We start from the raw sequence: 22,645 nt of genomic DNA, 5'->3' as shown, positions 1-22,645 counted from the left end.
AGTCATTACAAACATTTGAATATGCAAAAAGAACACTGCAGAGATATTTCAATGAATTTGAACATTTTCAGCTTATTTTAATGAGTGGGGTTCAACTAGGTCACAGAGATGCATACTGTATAAATATCTGATACTACACACACTCTATTACATGCTAATTACAACAGTGTATATCTTCCCTTAAATCCAAGTGGGACCCCTAGAGTTTCCTGGAAGGTCATGATTGTTCTCATGGGAAAGTGCTGGACCGATACTCCCTCAGTCGGGACAGAGGATCTGGAATCCCGTCAGGCCTGTTTCCACTTTCTCCTTATTCTCGGAGTTCCAATCCCAGCATGTCCCAGCCCGTCTTGGGGCAGACTTGCCGAACTGGAAGATATTGTCATGTTTTATTATACGCTGTCAATGACCTCATGATACATTTTTGAATGTTTGATCTGACTAAAATAAGGTTAAAGGTGAAGTGTGTGATTTCTGCACCACTAGTGCAGTGGCAGTTAACAAACCACTTATTAAGAAGTCACAGCTTGATTCTGGAGAACTGGCTAACTATAGACCGATTTCAAATCTCCCATTTATGTCGAAAATACTAGAAAAGGTAATGTCCTCCCAACTGTATATATGAACAATTTCAGTCAGGATTTAGGCCCCATCAAAGTACAGAGACTGCATTTATCAGAGTTACAAATTACTTGCTCTTATCATCTGATCGTGGCTGCATTTCTCTTCTAGTGCTTTTAGATCTTAGTGCTGCCTTCAACACCATAGATCACGACATTCACTTGAATAGGCTTGAGAATTATGTTGGCATTTGTGGACTTGCATTAGCTTGGTTTAGGTCCCATTTAGCAGACCGCTACCACTTTTTCTGTGTAAACGAGGAATTGTCAAATCAAACAAAAGTATGGAATGCCACAGGGATCAGTTTTAGGGCCTCTGCTTTTCTCTTTATATATGCTTCTCCTGGGAGATATTATCAGGAACCGTGGAATAAGTTTCCACTGTTATGCCGATGTTGGGCGCTTCGTTCAGGAGCGGGTTTGGTTATTATCAATATTTATCAAAGATAATTATTAATTATTCAAATCAATAGAACATTGATTAGAATCAACATTAGCTTATTAATCCTTCAAATCAACAATCATCAAAGATAACCATAAATTATAAAAATCAATAGAATATTAATAATCATCAAAGACAACTATTAATTATTAAAATCAATGGAACATTGATTCAAATCAACATTAGCTTATTAATCCTTCAAATCAACAATCATCAAAGATAACTATTAATTATCAAAATCAAAAGAATATTAATATGGATTAATATTGCCGGGGCACCACCCTGGAATCAGGGACTAATAACCAGACAGTATAGCAGTCTCAATGTTGGATTGTTCTCTTAGGAATGTCGACTTCTGGAGAACATCGACATTCAAAAGGTAAACAATGAAGGCTTGAATCCGAGCACTGACATCCCCTGCCAGCCCTTGACACAGGTGCATGCAGAACAATACCAAAACGCTTCTCTTTAAAGTATAACAAAGTTTAATGATGCAGTAATATCAAATAATAAACAACACAATGCAGTTGATAAACTTCCGACTTCCAACTACAAACTAAAAAGTAAATGGATTAGATATGGAAACACAATACATGAGAGGAGGGTAGAGATGTGTGTGTGTGTGTGTGTGTGTGTGTGTGTGTGCAAGGAGAGAAGGAGAGAAGGTGTGCACAAAATGGCGGACGTGGCTCTCGTGGGGAGTATGTCACTCAAAGTTTCTGGCCAGAGAATGTGGCCGTGAATGTGTTCGGAGAGACTCCGCTGGTACGATAAAGGGACAAAGCTGGGCTCTATAGCCAAGTTATCTGTTCGCCAAATGTGTGTGCGGGTATGTTTGTGAGGGGTTGTGTGTATGTGTGTGTGTGTGTGTGTTTAGTACGAGAGAGAGAGAGAACAGCCGAAGCCGGTTTAGCGATCGTGGGAGAGACGGCAACCATTCGTTTTATCATTCAGAGAGGCAGTGAACGGCTCTTACTCCGTCTGCCGCGGTTGTTGGTTCTTTAATGTATAAACTCTAAAAAAATGTTTATCGGTCTCACTCGCAATGGCGGAAATGCACAAACAGCCCAGTGTGGTTGGATGACAACACAGCAAATATCATTCATGGTAACAGTAAGTTACAATAATACCTTAAGTATTATTAGCAGCAATGAGCGGAGTCGGCGGTCCGTAAACTGTACAAACAATAACCTTGATACACAAGAGTAACACACTATAATAATCTATCTCTGCCCAGACGTAAACCTCTTACTTGAGTCGCATGAGGAAGCAGGTAGAATGTGTGTTCGTCCGTCGTCTGACTCCGACTCAGTTCCTCGAAGCTCAGGTGTAGACGGAAGGCCGTTTCCTCGCTCTGTCGGCGGGCGGTATGGCGGCTGATTCTCAGCGGGTTGGCAGAGATATCAGCGAAGCTGATTCGGTTGAAGAAAGAAGAGAAATCTTCTTTCTTCACTTCTGTTGGCAAAGGGTGAGATGCGGATTGCTCGGCATCTCCTTCGGATCCGTTAGCGTGCTCGGTGGAACACGGAGAATCTCGGCTAGTCCAGCGAGATGGAGATTGTATGGCCAGAATTTCATACCTAGGTGTAAAGTGAGCAAGGCTTGATGGGATCTGTAGTCTGTTTGGTCTCTCTTTGTTTGATTTTGGCTTGTTATGAGGCTTTGAGTGTTCCTACAGTCCTCAGTCAGACTTTATGACTGTGTGTAGGCCTGCCTTTGTCTCCTATCTGAGCACGAGGCCCAACAGCCGAAGATACCCAACTTTATATTTCTTCAAAACCCAACGAAATTTCACAATTCTCCAAATTAGCAAAGTGTATCAATGAAATCAATGATTGGATGGCCAGAAATTTCCTTTTACTCAATTCCGACAAAACAGAGGTACTAATTATTGGACCAAAAACCTCTAAAAATAAGCTGCTAAAATATAATTTGACTCTCGATGGATGTACTGTTACATCGTCTTCTACAGTGAAGAACTTAGGTGTTATATTTGATACCAATCTGTCCTTTGAAAATCAAATTAACAGTGTTTGTAGAACAGCATTCTTCCACCTCTGAAATATTGCTAAGTTATGACACAAGCTCTCAAATCTAATTAATGCGTTCATGACCTCAAGACTAGATTATTGTAATGCATTACTGGGAGGATGTCCAGCAAGTTCAAAAAATAAACTTCAATTGGTTCAAAATGCAGCAGCCAGAGTGCTGAATATAACCAAGAAATATGATTGTATTAGCCCCATTTTATCATCGTTACATTGGCTACTTGTTAAATTTCATATTAATTTTTAAATTTATTTAATTAATTGTTACCTACATACAAAGCTTTAAATGGTCTAGCTACGTAGTACTTAAGTGTCCTTCTACCATGCAATATTCCATCACGTTCATTACAATCACAAACTTCTGGCCTGATAATAGTTCCTAGAATATCAAAATCTACAAAAGGAGGTAGATCCTTTTCCTATTTGGCTCCTAAACTATGGAATAGTCTCCCTAACACTGTTCTGGATGCAAACACACTCACTCAGTTTAAGTCTAGACTAAAGACTCATCTATTTAGCCAGGCATACATCTAATTTATCCATCAACTCACAATTAGGCTGCTTTAGTTAGGTCTGCCAGAACCAGAAACATTTATCAGAAACATTTATCATGATCTATAATTCTGCAAAAAATGTAATGCCATCTACGCTAATATTATTCTATTTGTTTTCATATCCTGAGGTTACCAAAGCTGGCCAGATCAAGCTCCATTCCTGCTTGGTGTCGGACTCCACTGCTACGTGTCTCTGAGTGATGATGACTAAATACAGCCAGTGCCAGCCAGACACCATTTAAGTCTATTACGATGGACTTCAGGGGATGAACTGATGCCAACTCCAACCATAAGACATGGGACACTTCATATGCCACTGTCCAGGGATGGACTGGGACTAAAAAGTGTAGGCCGGCTGCCTATATCACTTGTTAGATGGGCCGGCACTTACACAGAAGCGGGCCGGCCCAGATTACCCAGCGGCCCAGTCTAGACTCTAGACTGTCATTTAAGGGTTAAACTTCTGGCGCACAAGTCACGTGACACAACAGCATGGCGTCGATTTCCTTGAAGCGCTTTTATGGGTGCAGAGTCAACAAAAGTGCCTCTGGTAAGAAACCTCTAAGTTTTTTCATTGAAACCTGTTAGGGTGTAAAGAGTAGCATCTCTATTTTCGTTTGATATGCCGCTTTAAAAAATTCATACATTTTTTGTGCGTCAACGCGCTGATAAACATGATGTAAAGATACATGGAAAGTGGGACAGTATTCCCTCAAAAGTTGAAAAAACTTTCAGCAAACACATCTGTTGGTCATTTTGCTTCATTTTAATTTAGATTTTGTTATATTTTATTTTGTTATCACTGTACAATATAGTCCTATTCATTAACATTAGTAAATGCATTCCTATATTTACTGTGCATTATTACATTGAGAATCAATGGGTTCATCCAAAAGCTGAAAATGTTTGCTTTCAGAGGCTTTATATGGAGTTAGGATGGAAATAAAGTGCATTCTGAACTGTTCTGAGACCAGTGCAGACAGACAGCACACTGGAGGTTAAGTCATTCACTAAGCATGGAGCAAGGGAGCATCCTATAGCTCTCTATGCAGCTAAGTGCATTTACTCCTGTCCTAAAATCTGACCAAAATGTTTGGCAGACATGGGACAACGGTAATCAGTACATATATTCATAATTTTTAATTTTATTTGAACATGGATGGCAGTGATTGGGTGATGCTGGCCATTACTTTGAATCAGAATGAATTGTGCTCATTTCTGATGTAACGTCTGTAACGTCTCGAAAACATGAATGACCAACACTCCTGGAAGCATAATAAACAATCTGATTTTTGGACATAAATCTTTAGGAAAACTATTTGCTCTTGAAATGTTTGCTTGTTTATTAGATGTAACTAGTTACAAATTAAAACGGGAAATGGAAAATGCACATAGCAGTCATGCTTGGGTTTCAGGAGGTTTTATTCTTAGCTTTACATGTTTTTTTTTTTTTTTAAGAAGTTGAATAATGATTCAAAATGTATTCAGAAAATACAGCACAATCCAATGTGGGACTTTTGTTGGTGTAGCACCAACCAACCACATGATGCACAGAGGTTAAATTTCTCCTAAAGCACAGAGCAGGCCTGGAAACATTCTGATGTACACGGATAAGCCCAACCCCTGCCTCTCTTCCTCTGTTCTGACACTCCCCTCCTCCACTACTTCTTTCCTCTAAATTCCAGAGATAGAGGAAAGAAGAGGCAAACAGGATAGACTGGATCTGACTAATATATAGCTTTGCCAGCAGACAGAAGTTAGGATTCTCCATCACAACACGGGAGGTTAATCACCCGCCTGAAGCTCTGGCAGCAGGCTCCATCGAGTTTCGCCTGAGAAGAATAAAGTCATTTTTCCCATAAGCCGTCAGTGTGCCATGGACAGGTTTTGCAGCCCGAATTCTTAACTCGGATAAACCACAGATTCATAGTTACAGTATAAAACTTTATATCTGTAGTTTAAGGTATGTTGTGTTAAAGGATATAAAAAAGGAATAAAATGATGTAATCATTTACTCAAACTCATGTCATTACAAACTCTTCTACTGAACACAAAAGCAGAAACTCTGAAGAATGGGCATTATTTTACATACAATTGCATTGAAAGGGGACTGGAACTTCCAAGCTTCAAAAAGGATGCAAATGCCTGTCAGTATCAAAAAAGTGGCCCATGTGCATGCACAAATTCTAACCAAAGTGTTCTATTATGGTGCACCTGTTTATCTTAACTTATTGTAGTGTATCATGTTTGTTACTTTGTTACTTTACATCACAACAAGGTTGAAAAATGAATCATTTTAAAGCAAACTGTTTTAATAAGAGTATCTTAGCATTATTTTACCCATTATGATGTAACTCTCTCTCTCTTTCCCCCTCTGAAAAACACCTGGCATTGTTTTGATGGTCTTCTAGACACACCTTGTCACAGGTCTCCTCATTTGCATAACATTTGCAAGTCAAATTAAATGTCTGCCTGATATAAGGCCAGGGGTCTCAGTAGACAGGCTCCCTCACACCCTCTCTGCTAACTTTACCTCCCACACACATCTTAAACTGCCCCTAAAACATAGCCTTTAGCACAGATACCTCCATCAAATTTACATATCAAAACATACAATGTCAACTTCTAAAACTCCAGAGAACATGATACACCTGTTAATGAATTTTAGCAAAAATACATATATATATTCAAATGTAATATATCAATGTAAAATATTAACTACACCAGGCCATGAAGCTTTCACATAGACACCAGTGTTCATTTTCACATTTGTTTGTATTTTAATATTTGTTTGTGAAAAACTTATTAGTTAAAAAGAAAGTTTGTGAGAAAGTTCGAAAGCAAGTTTTTTTGTATGTTTGAAAGTTGGAAAGTAAGAAAGTGCAAAAGAAATTTCAAAAGAAAGTTTGAAAGTTTGTTTGTTTGATAGTTCTAAAGAAATTTCACAAAGAATGATCAAAAGAAAGCAAGTCTAAAAAAAAGAAAGTTCAAAAGACAGTTGAAAAGTTTGAAAGTTTAAAAGAAAGTTCAAAGAAATATCGAACGAAAGTTTGAAAAAAGAAAGAAAATTCCAAAGAAAGAATGTTCGAAAGAAAGAACAACCTAACAACCTCTCATCAGGAATTCTTGGTAAGGAAGTAAGAACATAATGTTGCAAGAACACTTTGGACCACTGTACTTGTAGTGAGGGCAGAGACTGTCAACGTGATTCTACATGTGTGAAATGCAACCAATACGCTTCCAATGTGTGTCTCCCACTCAGCCTTCTCGACTATACATACTTACCTTTCCTCTGTCTCAGCATGACCCCCAAACATACGTACACAACTGGCAGACACATGACCACCTCCTTGAAACACCCTTACTCAGGTCGCTCATTTGCATAGAGATTTGCAAGTCAAATGACATTGTATATTCCCTGTGTCAGTCCAGGGCTAGAAGTCTCCAAGTTTATGTTTCCCCAACATGTGCACACACACATTTCAGTCCATGCACTTCAAGTCTCACACAAATTCTAGTCCTGATAAACATGCAAAATATTCCTGGTGCTCATAATTCCCCACACACAAACAACAAATCTCTTAGTCTCAAATACACAAATTTAAGCACTAAATCCAGACCTTATACTGTTGTCTGACCATGACATATGACAGTGAAATCCTTCTATTTTGCATTTGAAAAGGTTAAATTGAAAAATTAACATGAATTTGTTTTAAGTGTGTGCCCCTTTTGTTTTCATGACAGCATGCACTCAAGCTGGCATGGATTTCACGTTTGTGCAAAATCTGATGATCCATGTTGTTCCAACATGATTTAAGAATATTCCAAAGAGCATCTTGTGAGCTTCAATTGAAGTAAAGAACTCTGACGTTTTGTACAAAGGAGTTAACATGGTCAATGTCATACATTTGCATATCTGATCAGTGACCTAGAAATAGTGCAGAATCTTAAATATTTCTTGGTAATTTTAAATCATAATTTTTCACATGATTACATTTATTAAACTCCTAAAAATTTCTGCTCATTTCCATGCTTAAATTAGATTTTGAACCCCTGATGTTTAGACCCCACTATATGACCAGAAACATATGACTGCTCACTGCAATGGCAGAAATGTAGTCATACACCTAAAAGTAACAAATGAACTAAAACATGAAATGTGCGAGCACAATGTTTTCATCATCTTGGTAACTTCTCACTCATAACAGAGAAAGAAAGACACTGTGAGTCAGTACGTGTTCACAGAAGAAGAGCTCATTGTTTGTGACCTAATATTTGACTTCAATTAAACCTTAAAATACGATAATTGAAGCAGACAAACTAGCTCAACTAAACCTACAGGTTTAACCTATTGAAACACTTTTTTCCTATTAATTGTCTCTCTGCCTGTGTGAAAATTACAATACACACTCGTACACACAAACAGCAGCTGACTCATGACACGAAGCGGCCTCTCTCTCTCACACACACACACACACACACACACCTATTTGTAATGTTTACGATTGCAATAAGAACAGGTGAGAGACAGGTGTGCATTCCCTCTGTTTATGGGGGCTAATAAAAAATACATGAGATTGTGAAAAGCATAAAGGTAGTATTCAAACACACACATAATAAAATGTGTGTATTTGTCAGAGGATTCTATATGCATGATGAATTTCATAGTTTGAGTAGTATAAATGTCTACATCAGGGGTGTCACAGTCATAGCCCACAGGCCATATAGCCCATGACTGAGTCAAATCCAGCCCATGGGATGATTTAAATGGTAAAAAATTAAAAACATCAGAAAGATTATTATGCTAAAAAAATGGGCTGAAATTTAAGTCATCATTCAATGATAATATCTCCCTTTTGTTAACTGCTGCAAATCTAAGTGCATAGAGGAGACCTAGGGTTGATGTCAAGGTTTTTCAGAATAATAACTTACATTTTGTTCTGTTTCTCACAAAAAGCTATCTTTAGCTTCCGAAGATTTGCAATATAGTGCACCAGTCATTTGGACCACTTTTATGATATTGTTATGGTGCTTTTGCATCATTTTGGAAGCATGAAAGCTTCATTGTATTTGCATGGAAAAGGGTGACCAGCAAAGTCGTAAAAATTCCTCCTTTTGTGTTTCACAGAAGAAAGTAAGTCATACGGGTTTATTTAAGCTTTATTTATTTATTTATTTATTTACTTACTTTTCTTAGCTCCAGAAGAGTATGTGTTGTCTGAATGGGTACACCAAGGTTCAACAAATAAATAAAAAACTGTCCCACATAAGGTGATGTTTTCAATCCGGCCCTCAACCGGACCAAATTAGTTGGTCAAATGAAGCAACTTACACAGTAATGAAACGAGTAATGAAGGAGAGTAGGAAGAGATAAGAGGAGACGGTGACAGGAAGAAAGAGAGAGGGAAGATGGAGGGAAAGAAAGAGAGAGAGAGAGAGAGAGAGAGATGGGGGTAGTGAAAAATTAACCCTTTCCTTCCCAGAATCGCTGGCTTACTCATTTACAAACTCAAGTGACTCTCACTGGGAAAGTACCAACTCTAAGCCAGAACAGAGGTTACACACACACACATAACACTTGTACAAGAAAAACAACACATTTTGCGAAAGCAAAAAATAATTGTATTATTTTTAATTCTGAAGAAATGCAATAATAATGCGGTTGTAGTCCTGACAAACGTCAATATAGATGTGGTCACACCAGTCACAATGGGCCTTACGCGGCTTTGTGTGGGGTGTAAATATTTCTTGTGTAACATGCACACATAAAAACAGATTATGTCCAGTGAATTTAAACATTTAATTTGCACCTCCTGCTAAAACTTGCATATTATCTGAACTCAACTTATATAACAATAAAAGTCAAAGTGCACTTGAAACTGATGTTAACGTCATGGCAATATTATATTTACCGTTGGTTCACAAATACAGAGAAAAAAATATTAAATGTGTTTACTTCAAGTTACGGGTTCAAGTGCTTTATTGTGTTGTGACCCCTGACCTTCGGTTGTTTAGCCTCCTGTCAGTAGTATTGTCTCCACCTGCTTTTCAAACACACAAAACACCTCTAGTGAGATTGTCTACACACATGCTCTCAAAACAAATCTGCAAATAGATATGAAGGAACCCCCTAAGAGGAATTGTACTCCCAGGTAAATAGGTAAATGTTCAGAAACGTGAACAAAGAGTGTGTCACGTGACCAAATGAGAAGCCAATGACTTTACAGTGTTCCTTTAAATCTTTGGCTTGACTTTGCATTGCAAATTAGTTCATACAAGTATGCAAATTCAAACTCATGAACTTGCATGGCCTCACCATCGTTTTATTTTTCCACTCTTATCGCATCTTTGCACTGCAGCTCTTTTTCAGTTTCTTTGGAAAGTGCCATAGTTCATCAGTTAGATATCTTTATCACCAGTCTAAGGAGTATTTCTAATGGCACGTGGACCTTCCTTATACCTTAAGCGCCCTCTAGTGGTGTTTTAACTCATTTTGCTCAGAAAGGTCACTCTCGTTTACTTGTCTTGAGAAGTCCTATTCATTTACGCGAATCGGTTCGTTTCGGACGGTTCAGTTCATATAAACGGTTCTAAAAAGATTCACAACCGAGTCATCAATCAAAAGTGTTCTCAGTAGTTCCCGCCCGGCATTTTAACTTCCGTTTTCTGTTTGTCACATTATTTTCACAATTACTTTATATAGGTTGTGTTAAACGTTTATCATTTCAACATTACTGTTAACAGCATTGTTAAGAACACTTCAGTGTATTAATATGTTAGTTATTAATAGTATTGATTATTTCCATTTGGTTAACAACACTGTTCCCATCTCACAGTTCCTAAGCAAAGCCATCCCTTACAGTTGGGTGATCTACCAAAGCTTTGCAAATCGGTTCTATCAATTTATTAAAGAAAGAATCATTTCAAAAGAACGATTCATTTGTGACATCACTATCGTTTCCTAAAGACGTTTAAACAGACTTAAGCACCTACATCAATTTAGTCAACTCCAGCTGATAAAATACTAATTATAAACGTAAAGGAATAGTTCGCCCCAAAATGAAAAATCTCTCGTCAATTATTAACCCTCATGCCATCTCAGTCATGTATGACTTTCTTTCTTTTGCAGAACACACAAATGAAGATTTTCAGAAGAATATCTCAGCTCTGTAGGTCCATTCAATGCAAGTGAATGGTGACCAAAACTTTAAAGCTCCAAAAAGCACATAAAGGCAACACAAATGTAATCCATAAAACTCCAGTGATTTAATCCATGTCTTTTTAAGCGATTCAATCGGTTTTGGGTGAGAACAGACAAAAATGCAACTCATTTTTCACTATAAATCTTGACATCTGCAGTCTCCTTGCTAATCATAATTTTAAGCTCGATTACACTTCCTAGCGCAATCTCCCAAAGCACTAGGAGGTGTAATCAAGCTTGGTTACACCACTGGAGTTGTATGGATTACTTTTATGCTGCTTTTATATACTTTTTGGAGCTTCAAATGTCTGGCCACCATTCACTTGCATTGTGTAGACCTACAGAGCTGAGAAAAATCTTTGTTTGTGTTCTGCAGAAGAATGAAAGTCATACATGTCTGAGTAAATGGGTGAACTATTCCTTTAAATAAGCTCTTGACTATGAATATGTCACCCAGATCTGCTGTAATAAATTTTTGTACCACTAGTGGCACCAAACAAAATCTATATGTCAGCCAAAAGTGCAGGCCTGATTCTTTTTTTTTTTTTTTGGCCATTTACAGAGCCTAGTACTGTAATAAAGACAAGAGTTATTTTTATTTGTGTGTGATATTTAAAACAACAACTACAACAACACGCTTATAGCAGCTTCAACATTCTCTTGCCAAATTCTTCGCCAACTTGTGGAACAATGTATTTGCGTTATGGAAAGGGGGCGTGGCATTAAATGTAGTCCAAAAGTTTCTCATTAGAACAGGTGCATTTTCGAAGATAAACAAAAATAGAAATCCTATGCCAGATATAGCAGTGGGGGTGAGACTTTACAGTGCAAAATTCCACTCTGTACACCCTCCTGTCAGACCAACATCAACATGACTGACGGAAGCAACTGATCAATCAGATTTTCAGCGTGTAACCATTTCCTGTCTCGGTAGACCAGCATATCCTCTCCATGATAACCTTTAGTGATTGGAAGGATGTGGTTTACAGACACAACAAACATATGCAACACACTGCAATTATTCCATCAAATAAGCATCCACCCACACACACACACACTTGGCCAGACAACAATAGTATAAACACTTTTCTTGCATATGTTATAGGTCCGTGTCTTTTATAAAGTGTGCTTATGTATGTGACCAGGTAGCTCATTCTCCATCCATTTTTAAAGGGTTAGATCACAGAAAATGTTTTTATTCTGTCTTCATTTACTCACACTCATATTGTTCCAAACCCACATGGCATTCTTTATTCTGTGAAACACAAAAGGAGATGTCACCATTAACTTTCACTGTATGGAAAGATGCAATGAAAAAGAATGGTTACTCAGATTGTCAGTCTCTAAAATTCCTTTTGTTGCGTTAAAGAGTCAGGCAAGTAAATTATTACATTTTCACATTTGGGTGAACTATTCCGTAATAATTGCAACAAAATTACTAAAAATATTACTTACGCATTTAGTTTTGTATTTACTTACATGCTTCAAGGTTAAAGGGATAGTTCACCCAAAAATGAAAATACTCTCATCATTTACTCATCCTCATGCCTTCCCAGATGTGTATGACTTTCTTTTTTCTGCTGAACACAAACGCAATGCAAGTGAATGGTGATCAGGCCTTTGAAGCTCCAAAAGGAGATAAAGTCAGAATAAAAGTAATCCATACAACTCCAGTGATTTTAATCCATGTCTTCTGAAGCGCTCCAAAATATAAATCCTTTTTCACAACTGCAGTATCTAGGCTCAATCATGATTTCAAGCTCAATTACACTTCTTAGTGCTTGATGCATGCGCAGAACGCTAGATGGCGCTGTAGGAAGTGATCGAGCTTGAAATCATGATTGCCAAGGAGACTGCTGTTAAGACGTACAATGAAAAAAAGGAGTGAAATGTTGGTCTGTTCTCACCCAAAACCAACTGGATTGCTTCAGAAGAAAGGAGTCTTATGGATAACGTTTATTCTGCCTTTATGTGCTTTTTGGAGCTTCAAAATTTCGGTCACCATTCACTTGCACTGAATGGGCCTACAGGGCTGAGATATTCTTCTAAAAATCTACATTTGTGTTCTGCAGAAGAAAGTCATACACATCTGGGATTGCATGAAGGTGAGTAAATGAGAGATTTTTTTTTTTTTTTTTTTTGCTGAAATAACTCTTTAATAGTAATAATGTTGATGTAGCTGTACACACTTTTAAAGGGGGTAGAAAAAATACATTTCAAAAGCTTAGAGCTTGTTTATTGCCTTTGAGAGCAAAACTGCACTTTGTAGGAGAGGATGAAAGTACAGCAGAAAAATGGATTCATAAATTAAGAGCAGAACAGGTACCATTTTTCTGAACTTAAACATTGAAGTTGTTTAGAGAACCTTCGTTAGTACAACTAGGTATCAACATTCATTTAAAGACATCAGTTTATAAAAACAAAACAAAGTTAAAGGAATTGCATAGTTCAGCCATCTGTAAATCATATTTTGAAAGTAACTGGATTGCTCATAATTGCATTGCTATTTAGCCATTTACATTCACAATTAACAAGTCCTTTGTGTAGAATATTTACAAATAAAAAAATAAAAATCAGCATGTACAAAAATGATGCCTGCATAAAAATCATCATTGCTCCAAAACATGCACAGTGTACTCTGATGGAAGCCCATGTTATAAATTTAGAGAGAAAAGGGGGAAGGAAAGAGAAACAGTGCAACCAACATAGAAAAAGAAATATGTTATTAGTCCATGACACAACTTTGTTCCTGGTAGACTTTAAGGTCAAGGGTCAAAGGTAAATGCGTCCCTGGCTGTGTCTGGTGTGATGGAAGATCTGTAAACCAAAACAAAACTAAAGTCACAACACAACTCAATGCTCTCAATGTGAACACTGTCATTGTCAAACTGCATTCTTAACTAAAACCTTTCTCAGTTATTGTGAAATGTCAAGGGTTCTGATCTTTCTGTGCATTATGTAATAATGCTATAGCACAAATACAGGTGTAGGAAAGATTTGAAAAGTGGGACAGACAATCCTATCTCTTTGACATAAGACCACAAGTCTTTCAGTAAGCCACACTTAGATTTAATGAAAATAAATAGCTAAAAATGAATTATTATTATCTTAGCAATGATATTAGCATTTTTAAATAACACATTTTAATAAGAAACACTGTTATATGTAGAGGGAATCCATTGGTAGAGGATTCAACTGGGTTTTAAACTTGTGACAACTGCAAAGGAAAGCGTGATTAAACATTGCCCTCTGCTGGTCTAAATGTTATTCTATTAAATTATTTGACACTTGATCTTAGTGCAAAAGAGAAATGGACAGCATAATGCACAGGGAAGGGTCAAAAGACATTATTGAATCCCACTCGAGCCATCCCAGCTAGTTTATGATCCATTTCCCAGGTCATGTTTGCATGTTATTTTAATTTTATGCCACTTGGGAACTCCATCTCACCTCTGCCAACCTGATATAAATTTGCTTATCATCTACAATCTAAGGGGCCAGTTTCTTGGGATGGGCACGCTGTGACTCAAGAGCACTCTCATTTTCAGAAGCCACAGCAATGATTGATCATGAAAACACAAATAATACAAATGTAAACATTTTTATTTGTAATAGTGTTTGGTTACGATGGCATTTATTTGGTAACTTGTTACTTTCAGGCCAATAGGGGGATTATCAAATTTAAATTAGTAGTATTATAATACCAGGTGTACACATGGCCTGAGTCGGGGACGAATGGTCGTGTAGTTGATACACTAAAGTCCCATTCACAAAAAATATTTTATTAAAAATATATGAAGGTTAATAAGCTTTTTATTAAGCTACTATACATCATTGCATATAAAGCCAAGTGCACACTACACCACTTGAAATCGGCACCCTGTGACTCACAGTCCTGCTTTTCGTCATGCTGGTGCGAACACTTCAGGACTTCAGTGTATCAACTACATGACCATTCGTCCCCGACTCAGGCCATGTGTACACCTGGTATTAAGATGTGTTTTGGGTGGTCTGATCACAAATGTACAAGCGAGACATCACCGTTATACCTGGTTGTCTCTTTTGACCACTTGTGTTCCGATTTCTTGAGGACATTCATCGATAATTACATTTGTGTTTTGCTGGATGATAATAAAGTGCAAAGAAGTAAAAGATGAGAAAGAAAGTGCAAAAAAATGGCGCACAGTTTCTCTTAATTATAAGCACACATACCATTTAGAGCAGAAATCTGAATTATTTTAGTGTAGTACCTGTAACTTTTCTGTGTCTCTATTGTGCATGTTCATACATACGTTTTTTTACATTTTCCGATCGTACGCTTATTTCCCTTCTGCACGTAATCGGCGAAAAACTGGCCGTTACAGCTGCCTTTCGCATCATCCCGTTTCAAAGGGATCACCCAAATGCATCTTAAAATTTATCAAATACATTCACAAACTCGTGCAGTTTATTCTTGTAAAACAAACAACAAACAAACAAACATGAAAGAACGTCTCGCGCCCATTTTTACGTGTATTTGCGCTAATTTGCAAAGGAAAAAATAATAAAAACAGCTGAAAATAATAAAGACAGTGGGTAGGGAGATGTGGGAGAAGTTCTCTTTTATTTGTGGTCTTCTGCTTCCTAATAACTTGCCCTCCTCTTGCGCTCTCTCTATATTTAATTGGCTTTGGCTCATTGTCTGTCTCTTGCTTGTCGCACACCTGACGACAAGACGTCTAGATATCAAGCTGTTTTGAAAACTGTCGTCGCCTCTGGGACTAGTCTGGGCCTGTCACAGCAGTGTACACACAACAAGACTGTTCGTCTTGTATATATCAAATATCGTCAACAGGCTAAAAAATACAGAGTTTTAATTTTCGTAGCCTTATCGCAAAAACATCACACAGCACAAGATGCTGAAAACAACATGATGTAACCTCCAAAAATGTCTATTTGACTTACATATACTGTTGTGCTCAAAAATTTGCATACCCTGGCAGAAATTGTGACATTTTGGCATTGAAAATTTGACTGTTTATGCAAAAAAAACAACTGTCTTTTATTTAAGGATAGTGATCATATGAAGCCATTTATTATCACATAGTTGTCTGGCTCCTTTTTAAATCATAATGATAACAGAAATCACCCAAATGGCCCTGATCAAAAGTTTACATACCCATGAATGTTTGGCCTTGTTACAGATCCACAAGGTGACACACATAGGTTAAAATGGCAATTAAAGGTTAATTTCCCCACACCTGTGGCTTTTTAAATTCCAATTAGTGTCGGTGTATAAATAGTCAATGAGTTTGTTAGCTCTCACGTGGATGCACTGAGCAGGCTAGATACTGAGCCATGGGGACCAGAAAAGAACTGTCAAAAGACCTGTGTAACAAGGTAATGGAACTTTATAAAGATGGAAAAGGATATAAAAAGATATCCAAAGCCTTGAAAATGCCAGTCAGTACTGTTCAATCACTTATTAAGAAGTGGAAAATTTGGGGATCTCTTGATACCAAGCCAAGGTCAGGTAGACCAAGAAAGATTTCAGCCACAACTGCCAGAAGAATTGTTCAGGATACAAAGAAAAACCCACAGGTAACCTCAGGAGAAATACAGGCTGCTCTGGAAAAAGACGGTGTGGATGTTTCAAGGAGCACAATACGACGATACTTGAACAAAAATGAGCTGCATGGTCGAGCTGCCAGAAAGAAGCCTTTACTGCGCCAATGCCACAAAAAAGCCCGGTTACAATATGCCCAACAACACCTTGACACGTCCTTGGAGTGACAAGACCAAAATAGAGCTTTATGGTCACAACCATAAGCGCTATGTTTGGAGAGGGGTCAACAAGGCCTATAGTGAAAAGAATACCATCCCCACTGTGAAGCATGGTGGTGGCTCACTGATGTTTTGGGGGTGTGTGAGCTCTAAAGGCATGGGGAATCTTGTGAAAATTGATGGCAGCATGTTATCAGACAATACTAGCAGACAATTTGCATTCTTCTGCACGAAAGCTGCGCATGGGACACTCTTGGACTTTCCAGCACGACAATGACCCTAAGCACAAGACCAAGTTAACCCTCCAGTGGTTACAGCAGAAAAAGGTGAAGGTTCTGGAGTGGAAATCACAGTCTCCTGACCTTAATATCATCAAGCCACTCTAGAACTAAGGGTATCCAGACTTTTGAACAGGGGTCATTTCATTTTTTTCTTTGTTGCCATGTTTTGTTTTATGATTGTGCCATTCTGTTATAACCTACAGTTGAATATGAATCCCATAAGAAATAAAAGAAATGTGTTTTGCCTGTTCACTCATGTTTTCTTTAAAAATGGTACATATATTACCAATTCTCCAAGGGTATTCAAACTTTTGAGCACAACTGCACTTACTGTAGACAAACCAATAAAATAGTGCAGACGGAAATCACTACATTGCAACATTTCTCGCTATTCCTCTGTCCTCGAACAGTCAAAATGACCAAAATGCACATTCCTACTGGTTAGAAATATTTTGGCAGTGTGTAAATAGTGAGCAATGGAAAAAGAGGGGACCTACTTTGGGTGTGTCTGGGCTGCTGAACGGAGAGGGTTCAGCCGAGCAGTTCTCTTTACCAAATGAATCTTCTCTCTGTCTGTGTGCAAACTTTCGTTTCAGTGCTTCAGCGATGAGAGCTGCGGGGTCAGAAGAACATGCTATGCCTTTACTTCTCCGTCTCCTTACTGGAGTTCCACCTGGAGACCTAAAAGCACGCACGCGCGCGCACACACACACACACACACACACACACACACACACACACACTAATGATTTTTCTGCAGCTTATGTCAAAATGCTCAGTTCAGTATTGCATTCACAAAAAGCATTTTATAAAACAATACCAGTCAAAAGTCTGGCCACACTTTATTTTTCTCATTATCTTAAAAATGTGATCTTGATTCTTATTTTAAAGCTTATGCTTAAATTCTTATAATTAGGTTTGTAGATAGATATAAATTAAAGACACTAAAAAAGTACTTTATGTACTTTTTCTGTTAAAATACATTCCACTAGTATTTTACTAATTACATTGACTGATTAAAAATGAAAACTCTCTCATCATTTACTCACTCATGCCATCCCAGACTTTCTTTCTTCTGCAGAACACAAATGGAGATTTTTAGAAGAATATTTCAGCTCTGTATGTGCATTTAATGCAAGTGAATAGTGACTAGAACTTTGAAGGTCCAAAAAGCATACAGTATAAAAGCAGCATAAAAGTAATCCATAAGACTCCAGTGGTTTAATCCATGTCTTCAGAAGTGATATGATAAGTGTGGGTGAGAAAAAGATCAATATGTTTTTATTTTACTATAAATTCACTTTCACCTTATTTTGATTTTTGGCAATTCGCATTTAGGAAGGAGAATTTATAGTAAAAAAGGACTTAAATATTGATCTGTTTCTCACCCACACTTATCATATCGCTTGTAAAGACAAGGAATTAACCACTGGAGTCATATGGATTACGTTTATGCTTTATGTAATTTTTAACGCTTCAAAGTTCTGGCCACCATTCACTTGCTTTGTATTGACCTACAAAGCTGAGATATTCTCCTAAAAATGTTTGTTTCTGTTCAGCAGAAGAAAGAAAGTCATACACATCTGGGATGACATGACAGTGAGTAAATGATGAGAGAATTTTCATTTTTGGGTGAACTATCCCTTTAATATGAAAAAACAACCATAAGTAAGACATTCATAGATTGATTTCCTTGAAATAATGTTTATTTGTACAATTCCAATTGGTGGTGCAGAAATTACACACTTCTTCAGAGACTGAAGGAAAAACAGTTAGTGCCTAGCATATATGGGAAATCTTTCAATACTGATTAAAAAGCATCCCAGGTAGATAGGTGCACAGAGCTGTAATCTATGCAAAGATACACTACATAATCACTACATAATTCCCATACTTAATTTTGTGTTATTTTGTATAGTTTATATGATTTTACTTTTGTTTTAAAATGTGGGGGAAAAAATGGGTATGGGAATGGGTAAGAGTGTCCAAGAGTGCGGAACACAGATGGGAGTAGAAGTGAGGACAGGAGTTAGAAGAGAAGTAGAACATGGAGTGGCAGGATCACCTGGAAGGCCATGGAGACAACAGATGAGCAACAGATATACAGCAAAAGAGGTATCAGAAAATGAAGAATAATAGGGGTCATATCATTATTTTTTATTATTGCCCCAAAAACACTCATTATAACCACTGTCACCATCTCTCTGAACTTTAAAATAAGAAACATGCTATTTTTGTTGCTGTGCCTTTAAAGGAATATTCCGGGTTCAATACAAGTTGGGCTCAATCGACAGCATTTGTGGCATAATGTTGATTACCACAAAAAATAATTTAGACTCGTCTCTCATGTTCTTTAAAAAAGCAAAAATCTGGGTTCCAGTGCATCACTTACAATGGAAGTGAATGTGGCCAATCTGTAAACGTTAAAATACTCCGTTTTAAAAGTATAGCCACAAGACATAATACGCGTTAACATGATTTTAGTGTGATAAAATCACTTACTGACCTTTTCTGTGTTAAGTTATATCCAATTTTAACATTTTGTTGGAATGACGAAGACGTTATGCCTTGAACACTAAAACCACTGTAAAAACGACGACTTAACTTTACAGCTCAAATAATACATGAGTTTTAACAGAAGAATTAATCTAAGTGCTTTTATAAAATTATACGCTTCACATTTCTGTGTTTAAACCCTCCAAAAATTGGCCCCATTCACTTCCATTGTAAGTGCCTCACTGGAACCTACATTTTTTGAGAAAAGAGTCAAAATAATTTTTTTTGTTAATCAACATTATGCTACAAATGCTGTCGACTGAGCTTAACTTGTCTTGAGCCTGGAATATTCCTTTAAGAAACGCAACCTGCATTGTGATCCATGTGTAAAAATAATATATTCGACTTTTTTTTTACCTCGCTGTAACTGTGCAATTTTCTGAACATTGAACAGGCATTATCACCATGTAAATGAGGGTGTCAGATGTCAGAAACCTGAGAATTTCAGAATGAGTTGTTTTTGCAGCTTCGTTTCAATAAATGGTTATTTTGGACAGTATGTAGTTACAGTATGTAACAGTACAGTATAAACCATGTATACTTAAAATACAATCTGATCTTTGTGAATTGGGTTTGGAGCTAAAAAAGCAGATCCCTACAAAGAGCGTGTCTATTACTAGAGGTCTCTGCAGCATCACAAACAACCTTACAGCATTGCCAGACTGACTACGTATGGTACCTGCTGGAGCTGTGACTATCATAGCAATCTGTGCCCGTAGTCTTTGGAGTTCCTCTTCCAGAGCTGAGATCTTCTGCAGGGCCTCTGGCTGGGTGCCCTGCCCTAGCAGCCTGCCTCCTCTCTGTGCATGCACGGACACAGATATTTGGCCTTCAGACCCCATTGAGGGAATCTCAAAACCTTGCGGTACACAGTGTTTCCTCAGTGGGATAACATTCCTGTTATAAACATAAACAAATTACAAAACAAAACATTTGAACACAAAAATTATGTACACACCCTGTTAAGTACCCAGGGCCATATTACAGAAACATATTACATTAAGAACTAACAAGTTCAGAGCTCTAAATTATATCTTAACTGAAATCACCATGATTACTATCATTTTGGATCTTACGATGTGTATGTAATACGGCCCCGGAACTATATTTAGAACAGTAGACTTCCAGATCTATTTTTAAAATTGTACTCTGACAGTTTTTAATGTCTGAATACCTGAATTTAGTGTGACTGTCTCCTTCATCTTCCACCAGCCACAACACATCAGCTAATGTAGGAATAACTGGAGTGTCCACTGAGACATCAATATGGCCATGTCTACTAAGTGTTTGCAGGGGAATCTGGAAACAGAGAGTCGGAGCTTATTATTGATGGAGCACTTTAGACAGTTTTTCGAGTTCATCTTGTAAACATTGTACGTGCTACGTACAAAGAAACTTTAAAGTGCTTCCCAAATGCTTATTAATATTCTAAATTAAGATAATGCATACATGTTGTGAATGCAAGCATGCAATGTGTGTGAAAAGCTTTTAAAGGGATAGTTCACCCAAAAATGAAAATTCATCATTTACTACCCTCAATGCCATCCCAGTATTCTTTCTTATGCTGAACACAAACTAAGAGTTTTAGAAATATATTTCAGCTCTATAGGTCCATAAAATGCAAGTGAATGGTGGCCCGAACTTAAGGGTTCCAAAAACCATATAAAGGAAGCATAAAAGCAATCCATACGACTCTAGTGGTTAAATCCATATTTCCGGAAGCGATTATGATAGGTCTGGGTAAGAAACAGAAAAACATTTACGTCCTTTTTTACTATAAATCTTCACTTTCACCTTATTTTGATTTTTGGCGATTCACATTTAGGGAGGAGAATTTATAGTAAAAAAATAACTTAAATTGATCTGTTTCTCACCCAAACTTATCATATTGCTTCTGAAGATATGGATTTAACCACTGGAGTCTTATGGATTACTTTTATGCTGCCTTTTGCACCTTCAAAGTTCTGGTCACCATTCACTTGCATTGTATTGACCTACAGAGCTAAGATATTCTTCTAAAAATCTTCGTTTGTGTTTCGCAGTAGTAAGTCAGTCATACACATCTGGGATGGCATGAGGGTGAGTAACTGATGAGAGAATTTTCATGTTCGGGTGAACTATCCCTTTAATCTTAAAAACATTGCATGCCTAACAGCAAAGCATCTGATTTGCAAAGACTGTCAACACTGATTTCAGAATAGCAAAATCCTTTGGGAAATCCAAATGGTAAAGGTGATATCTGTTTTTAAATAGGAAAAACAATAGTAACACCAGTGCACATCAGGATCAGAATTAGAAGTCTTTCTATACCTGAAACTGCAGTCTGGGGTACGGAGAGAGAAGTAGGTTTGTCCCAATCATACGGATTATGCTCCGGTACTGCCCACACAGGGTACTGTCCCATACTGGAACCAGCTGCAACAACATATAGTGCATCAGTGTTGGCAAAGATATACTCAGCAAAATTATGTATTTTGTAGCTCAGAACGTAAAGAGCATATGCAAAAAATGTTTTGCATGTGATATCTGCACATCAAATTGACTTGCCCAAATCTTAATTCTCTTTACCATGTCAGCTGGTACTCCAAAGTATTCCAGGACACATCGCAGTAGATCAGCAATGTCCTCCAGCAGAGACATTGCCAGTATTTCTAGTAGTGTGTTATTCCACAGTGCAGACAGATTCAACTAACAACACTCACTGAACCAAACTGTCTTCTCCACGTGACCTGAGGGATCAAATCAACTGCATTACATTCAATTCTGTAAACAAAATCACAACTTTAACATGTACCGTTTCATTTAAAATCTTGAATATTTTAAATATTCAAGAATCTAAAGACAACAGCTCATAACAAGTGTGGCCTACAGTTGTATCAGCATCACATATTCAACATCTACCACCGAGTACTTGACAATGTACACGTATTTCAGTCCTATGCGTTACTGTGCAATATATCTTTGGTTAATTTATGCACATGTATATTATAAAATTATTAAAACGTTTTAATCACAAAAAGTATTAAATAAATAAATAAAAATACAAGCACATTTTTCGCTTTACCTTCCGTGTCACGCTTTTCGCGCATGTACACTCAAATAAAGCTGTTTGAGTGAGATCGTTCGTGATTGGACCAGAGGAGGCACATGTAGCCAATCAGTTTGAAGGATCAGAAACGT

At 37.4% G+C, this 22,645-nt stretch overlaps 2 protein-coding genes across 2 annotated transcripts in view; one reads left to right on the top strand and one right to left on the bottom strand.

The window, feature by feature from the left end:
* Positions 1-22,645, top strand: part of LOC127419700 (armadillo repeat-containing protein 1-like) — a 118,724-nt gene that overhangs the window by 86,125 nt on the left and 9,954 nt on the right. The window lies entirely within an intron of this gene.
* On the bottom strand, positions 11,515-22,584 carry LOC127420205 (mitochondrial fission regulator 2-like). Its single transcript, XM_051662259.1, has 7 exons — positions 22,530-22,584; positions 22,034-22,194; positions 21,776-21,880; positions 20,640-20,764; positions 20,111-20,362; positions 17,407-17,590; positions 11,515-13,682 (listed from the first exon to the last, which is right to left on the bottom strand). Exons 2-7 carry the CDS (start codon positions 22,103-22,105, stop codon positions 13,638-13,640), a joined length of 783 nt encoding a protein of 260 aa, XP_051518219.1. The 5' UTR covers positions 22,106-22,194; positions 22,530-22,584; the 3' UTR covers positions 11,515-13,637.

This window comes from Myxocyprinus asiaticus, chromosome 29 (assembly GCF_019703515.2).
Source record: "Myxocyprinus asiaticus isolate MX2 ecotype Aquarium Trade chromosome 29, UBuf_Myxa_2, whole genome shotgun sequence".
In the NCBI taxonomy this organism is placed as follows: domain Eukaryota; kingdom Metazoa; phylum Chordata; class Actinopteri; order Cypriniformes; family Catostomidae; genus Myxocyprinus; species Myxocyprinus asiaticus.
Note: the sequence above shows the minus strand (reverse complement) of the source record. Positions and strands in the feature narration are given on the sequence as shown.

Coding starts and splice junctions, on each gene's coding strand:
- LOC127420205 (XM_051662259.1), bottom strand. CDS start 22,105: ATGTCTCTGCTGGAGGACATTGCTGATCTACTGCGATGTGTCCTGGAA. Junction 20,765..21,775: donor ACCCCAGACTGCAGTTTCAG/GTATAGAAAGAC, acceptor CTCTGTTTCCAG/ATTCCCCTGCAAACACTTAG. Junction 17,591..20,110: donor CAGTCTGGCAATGCTGTAAG/GTTGTTTGTGAT, acceptor GCGTGCTTTTAG/GTCTCCAGGTGGAACTCCAG.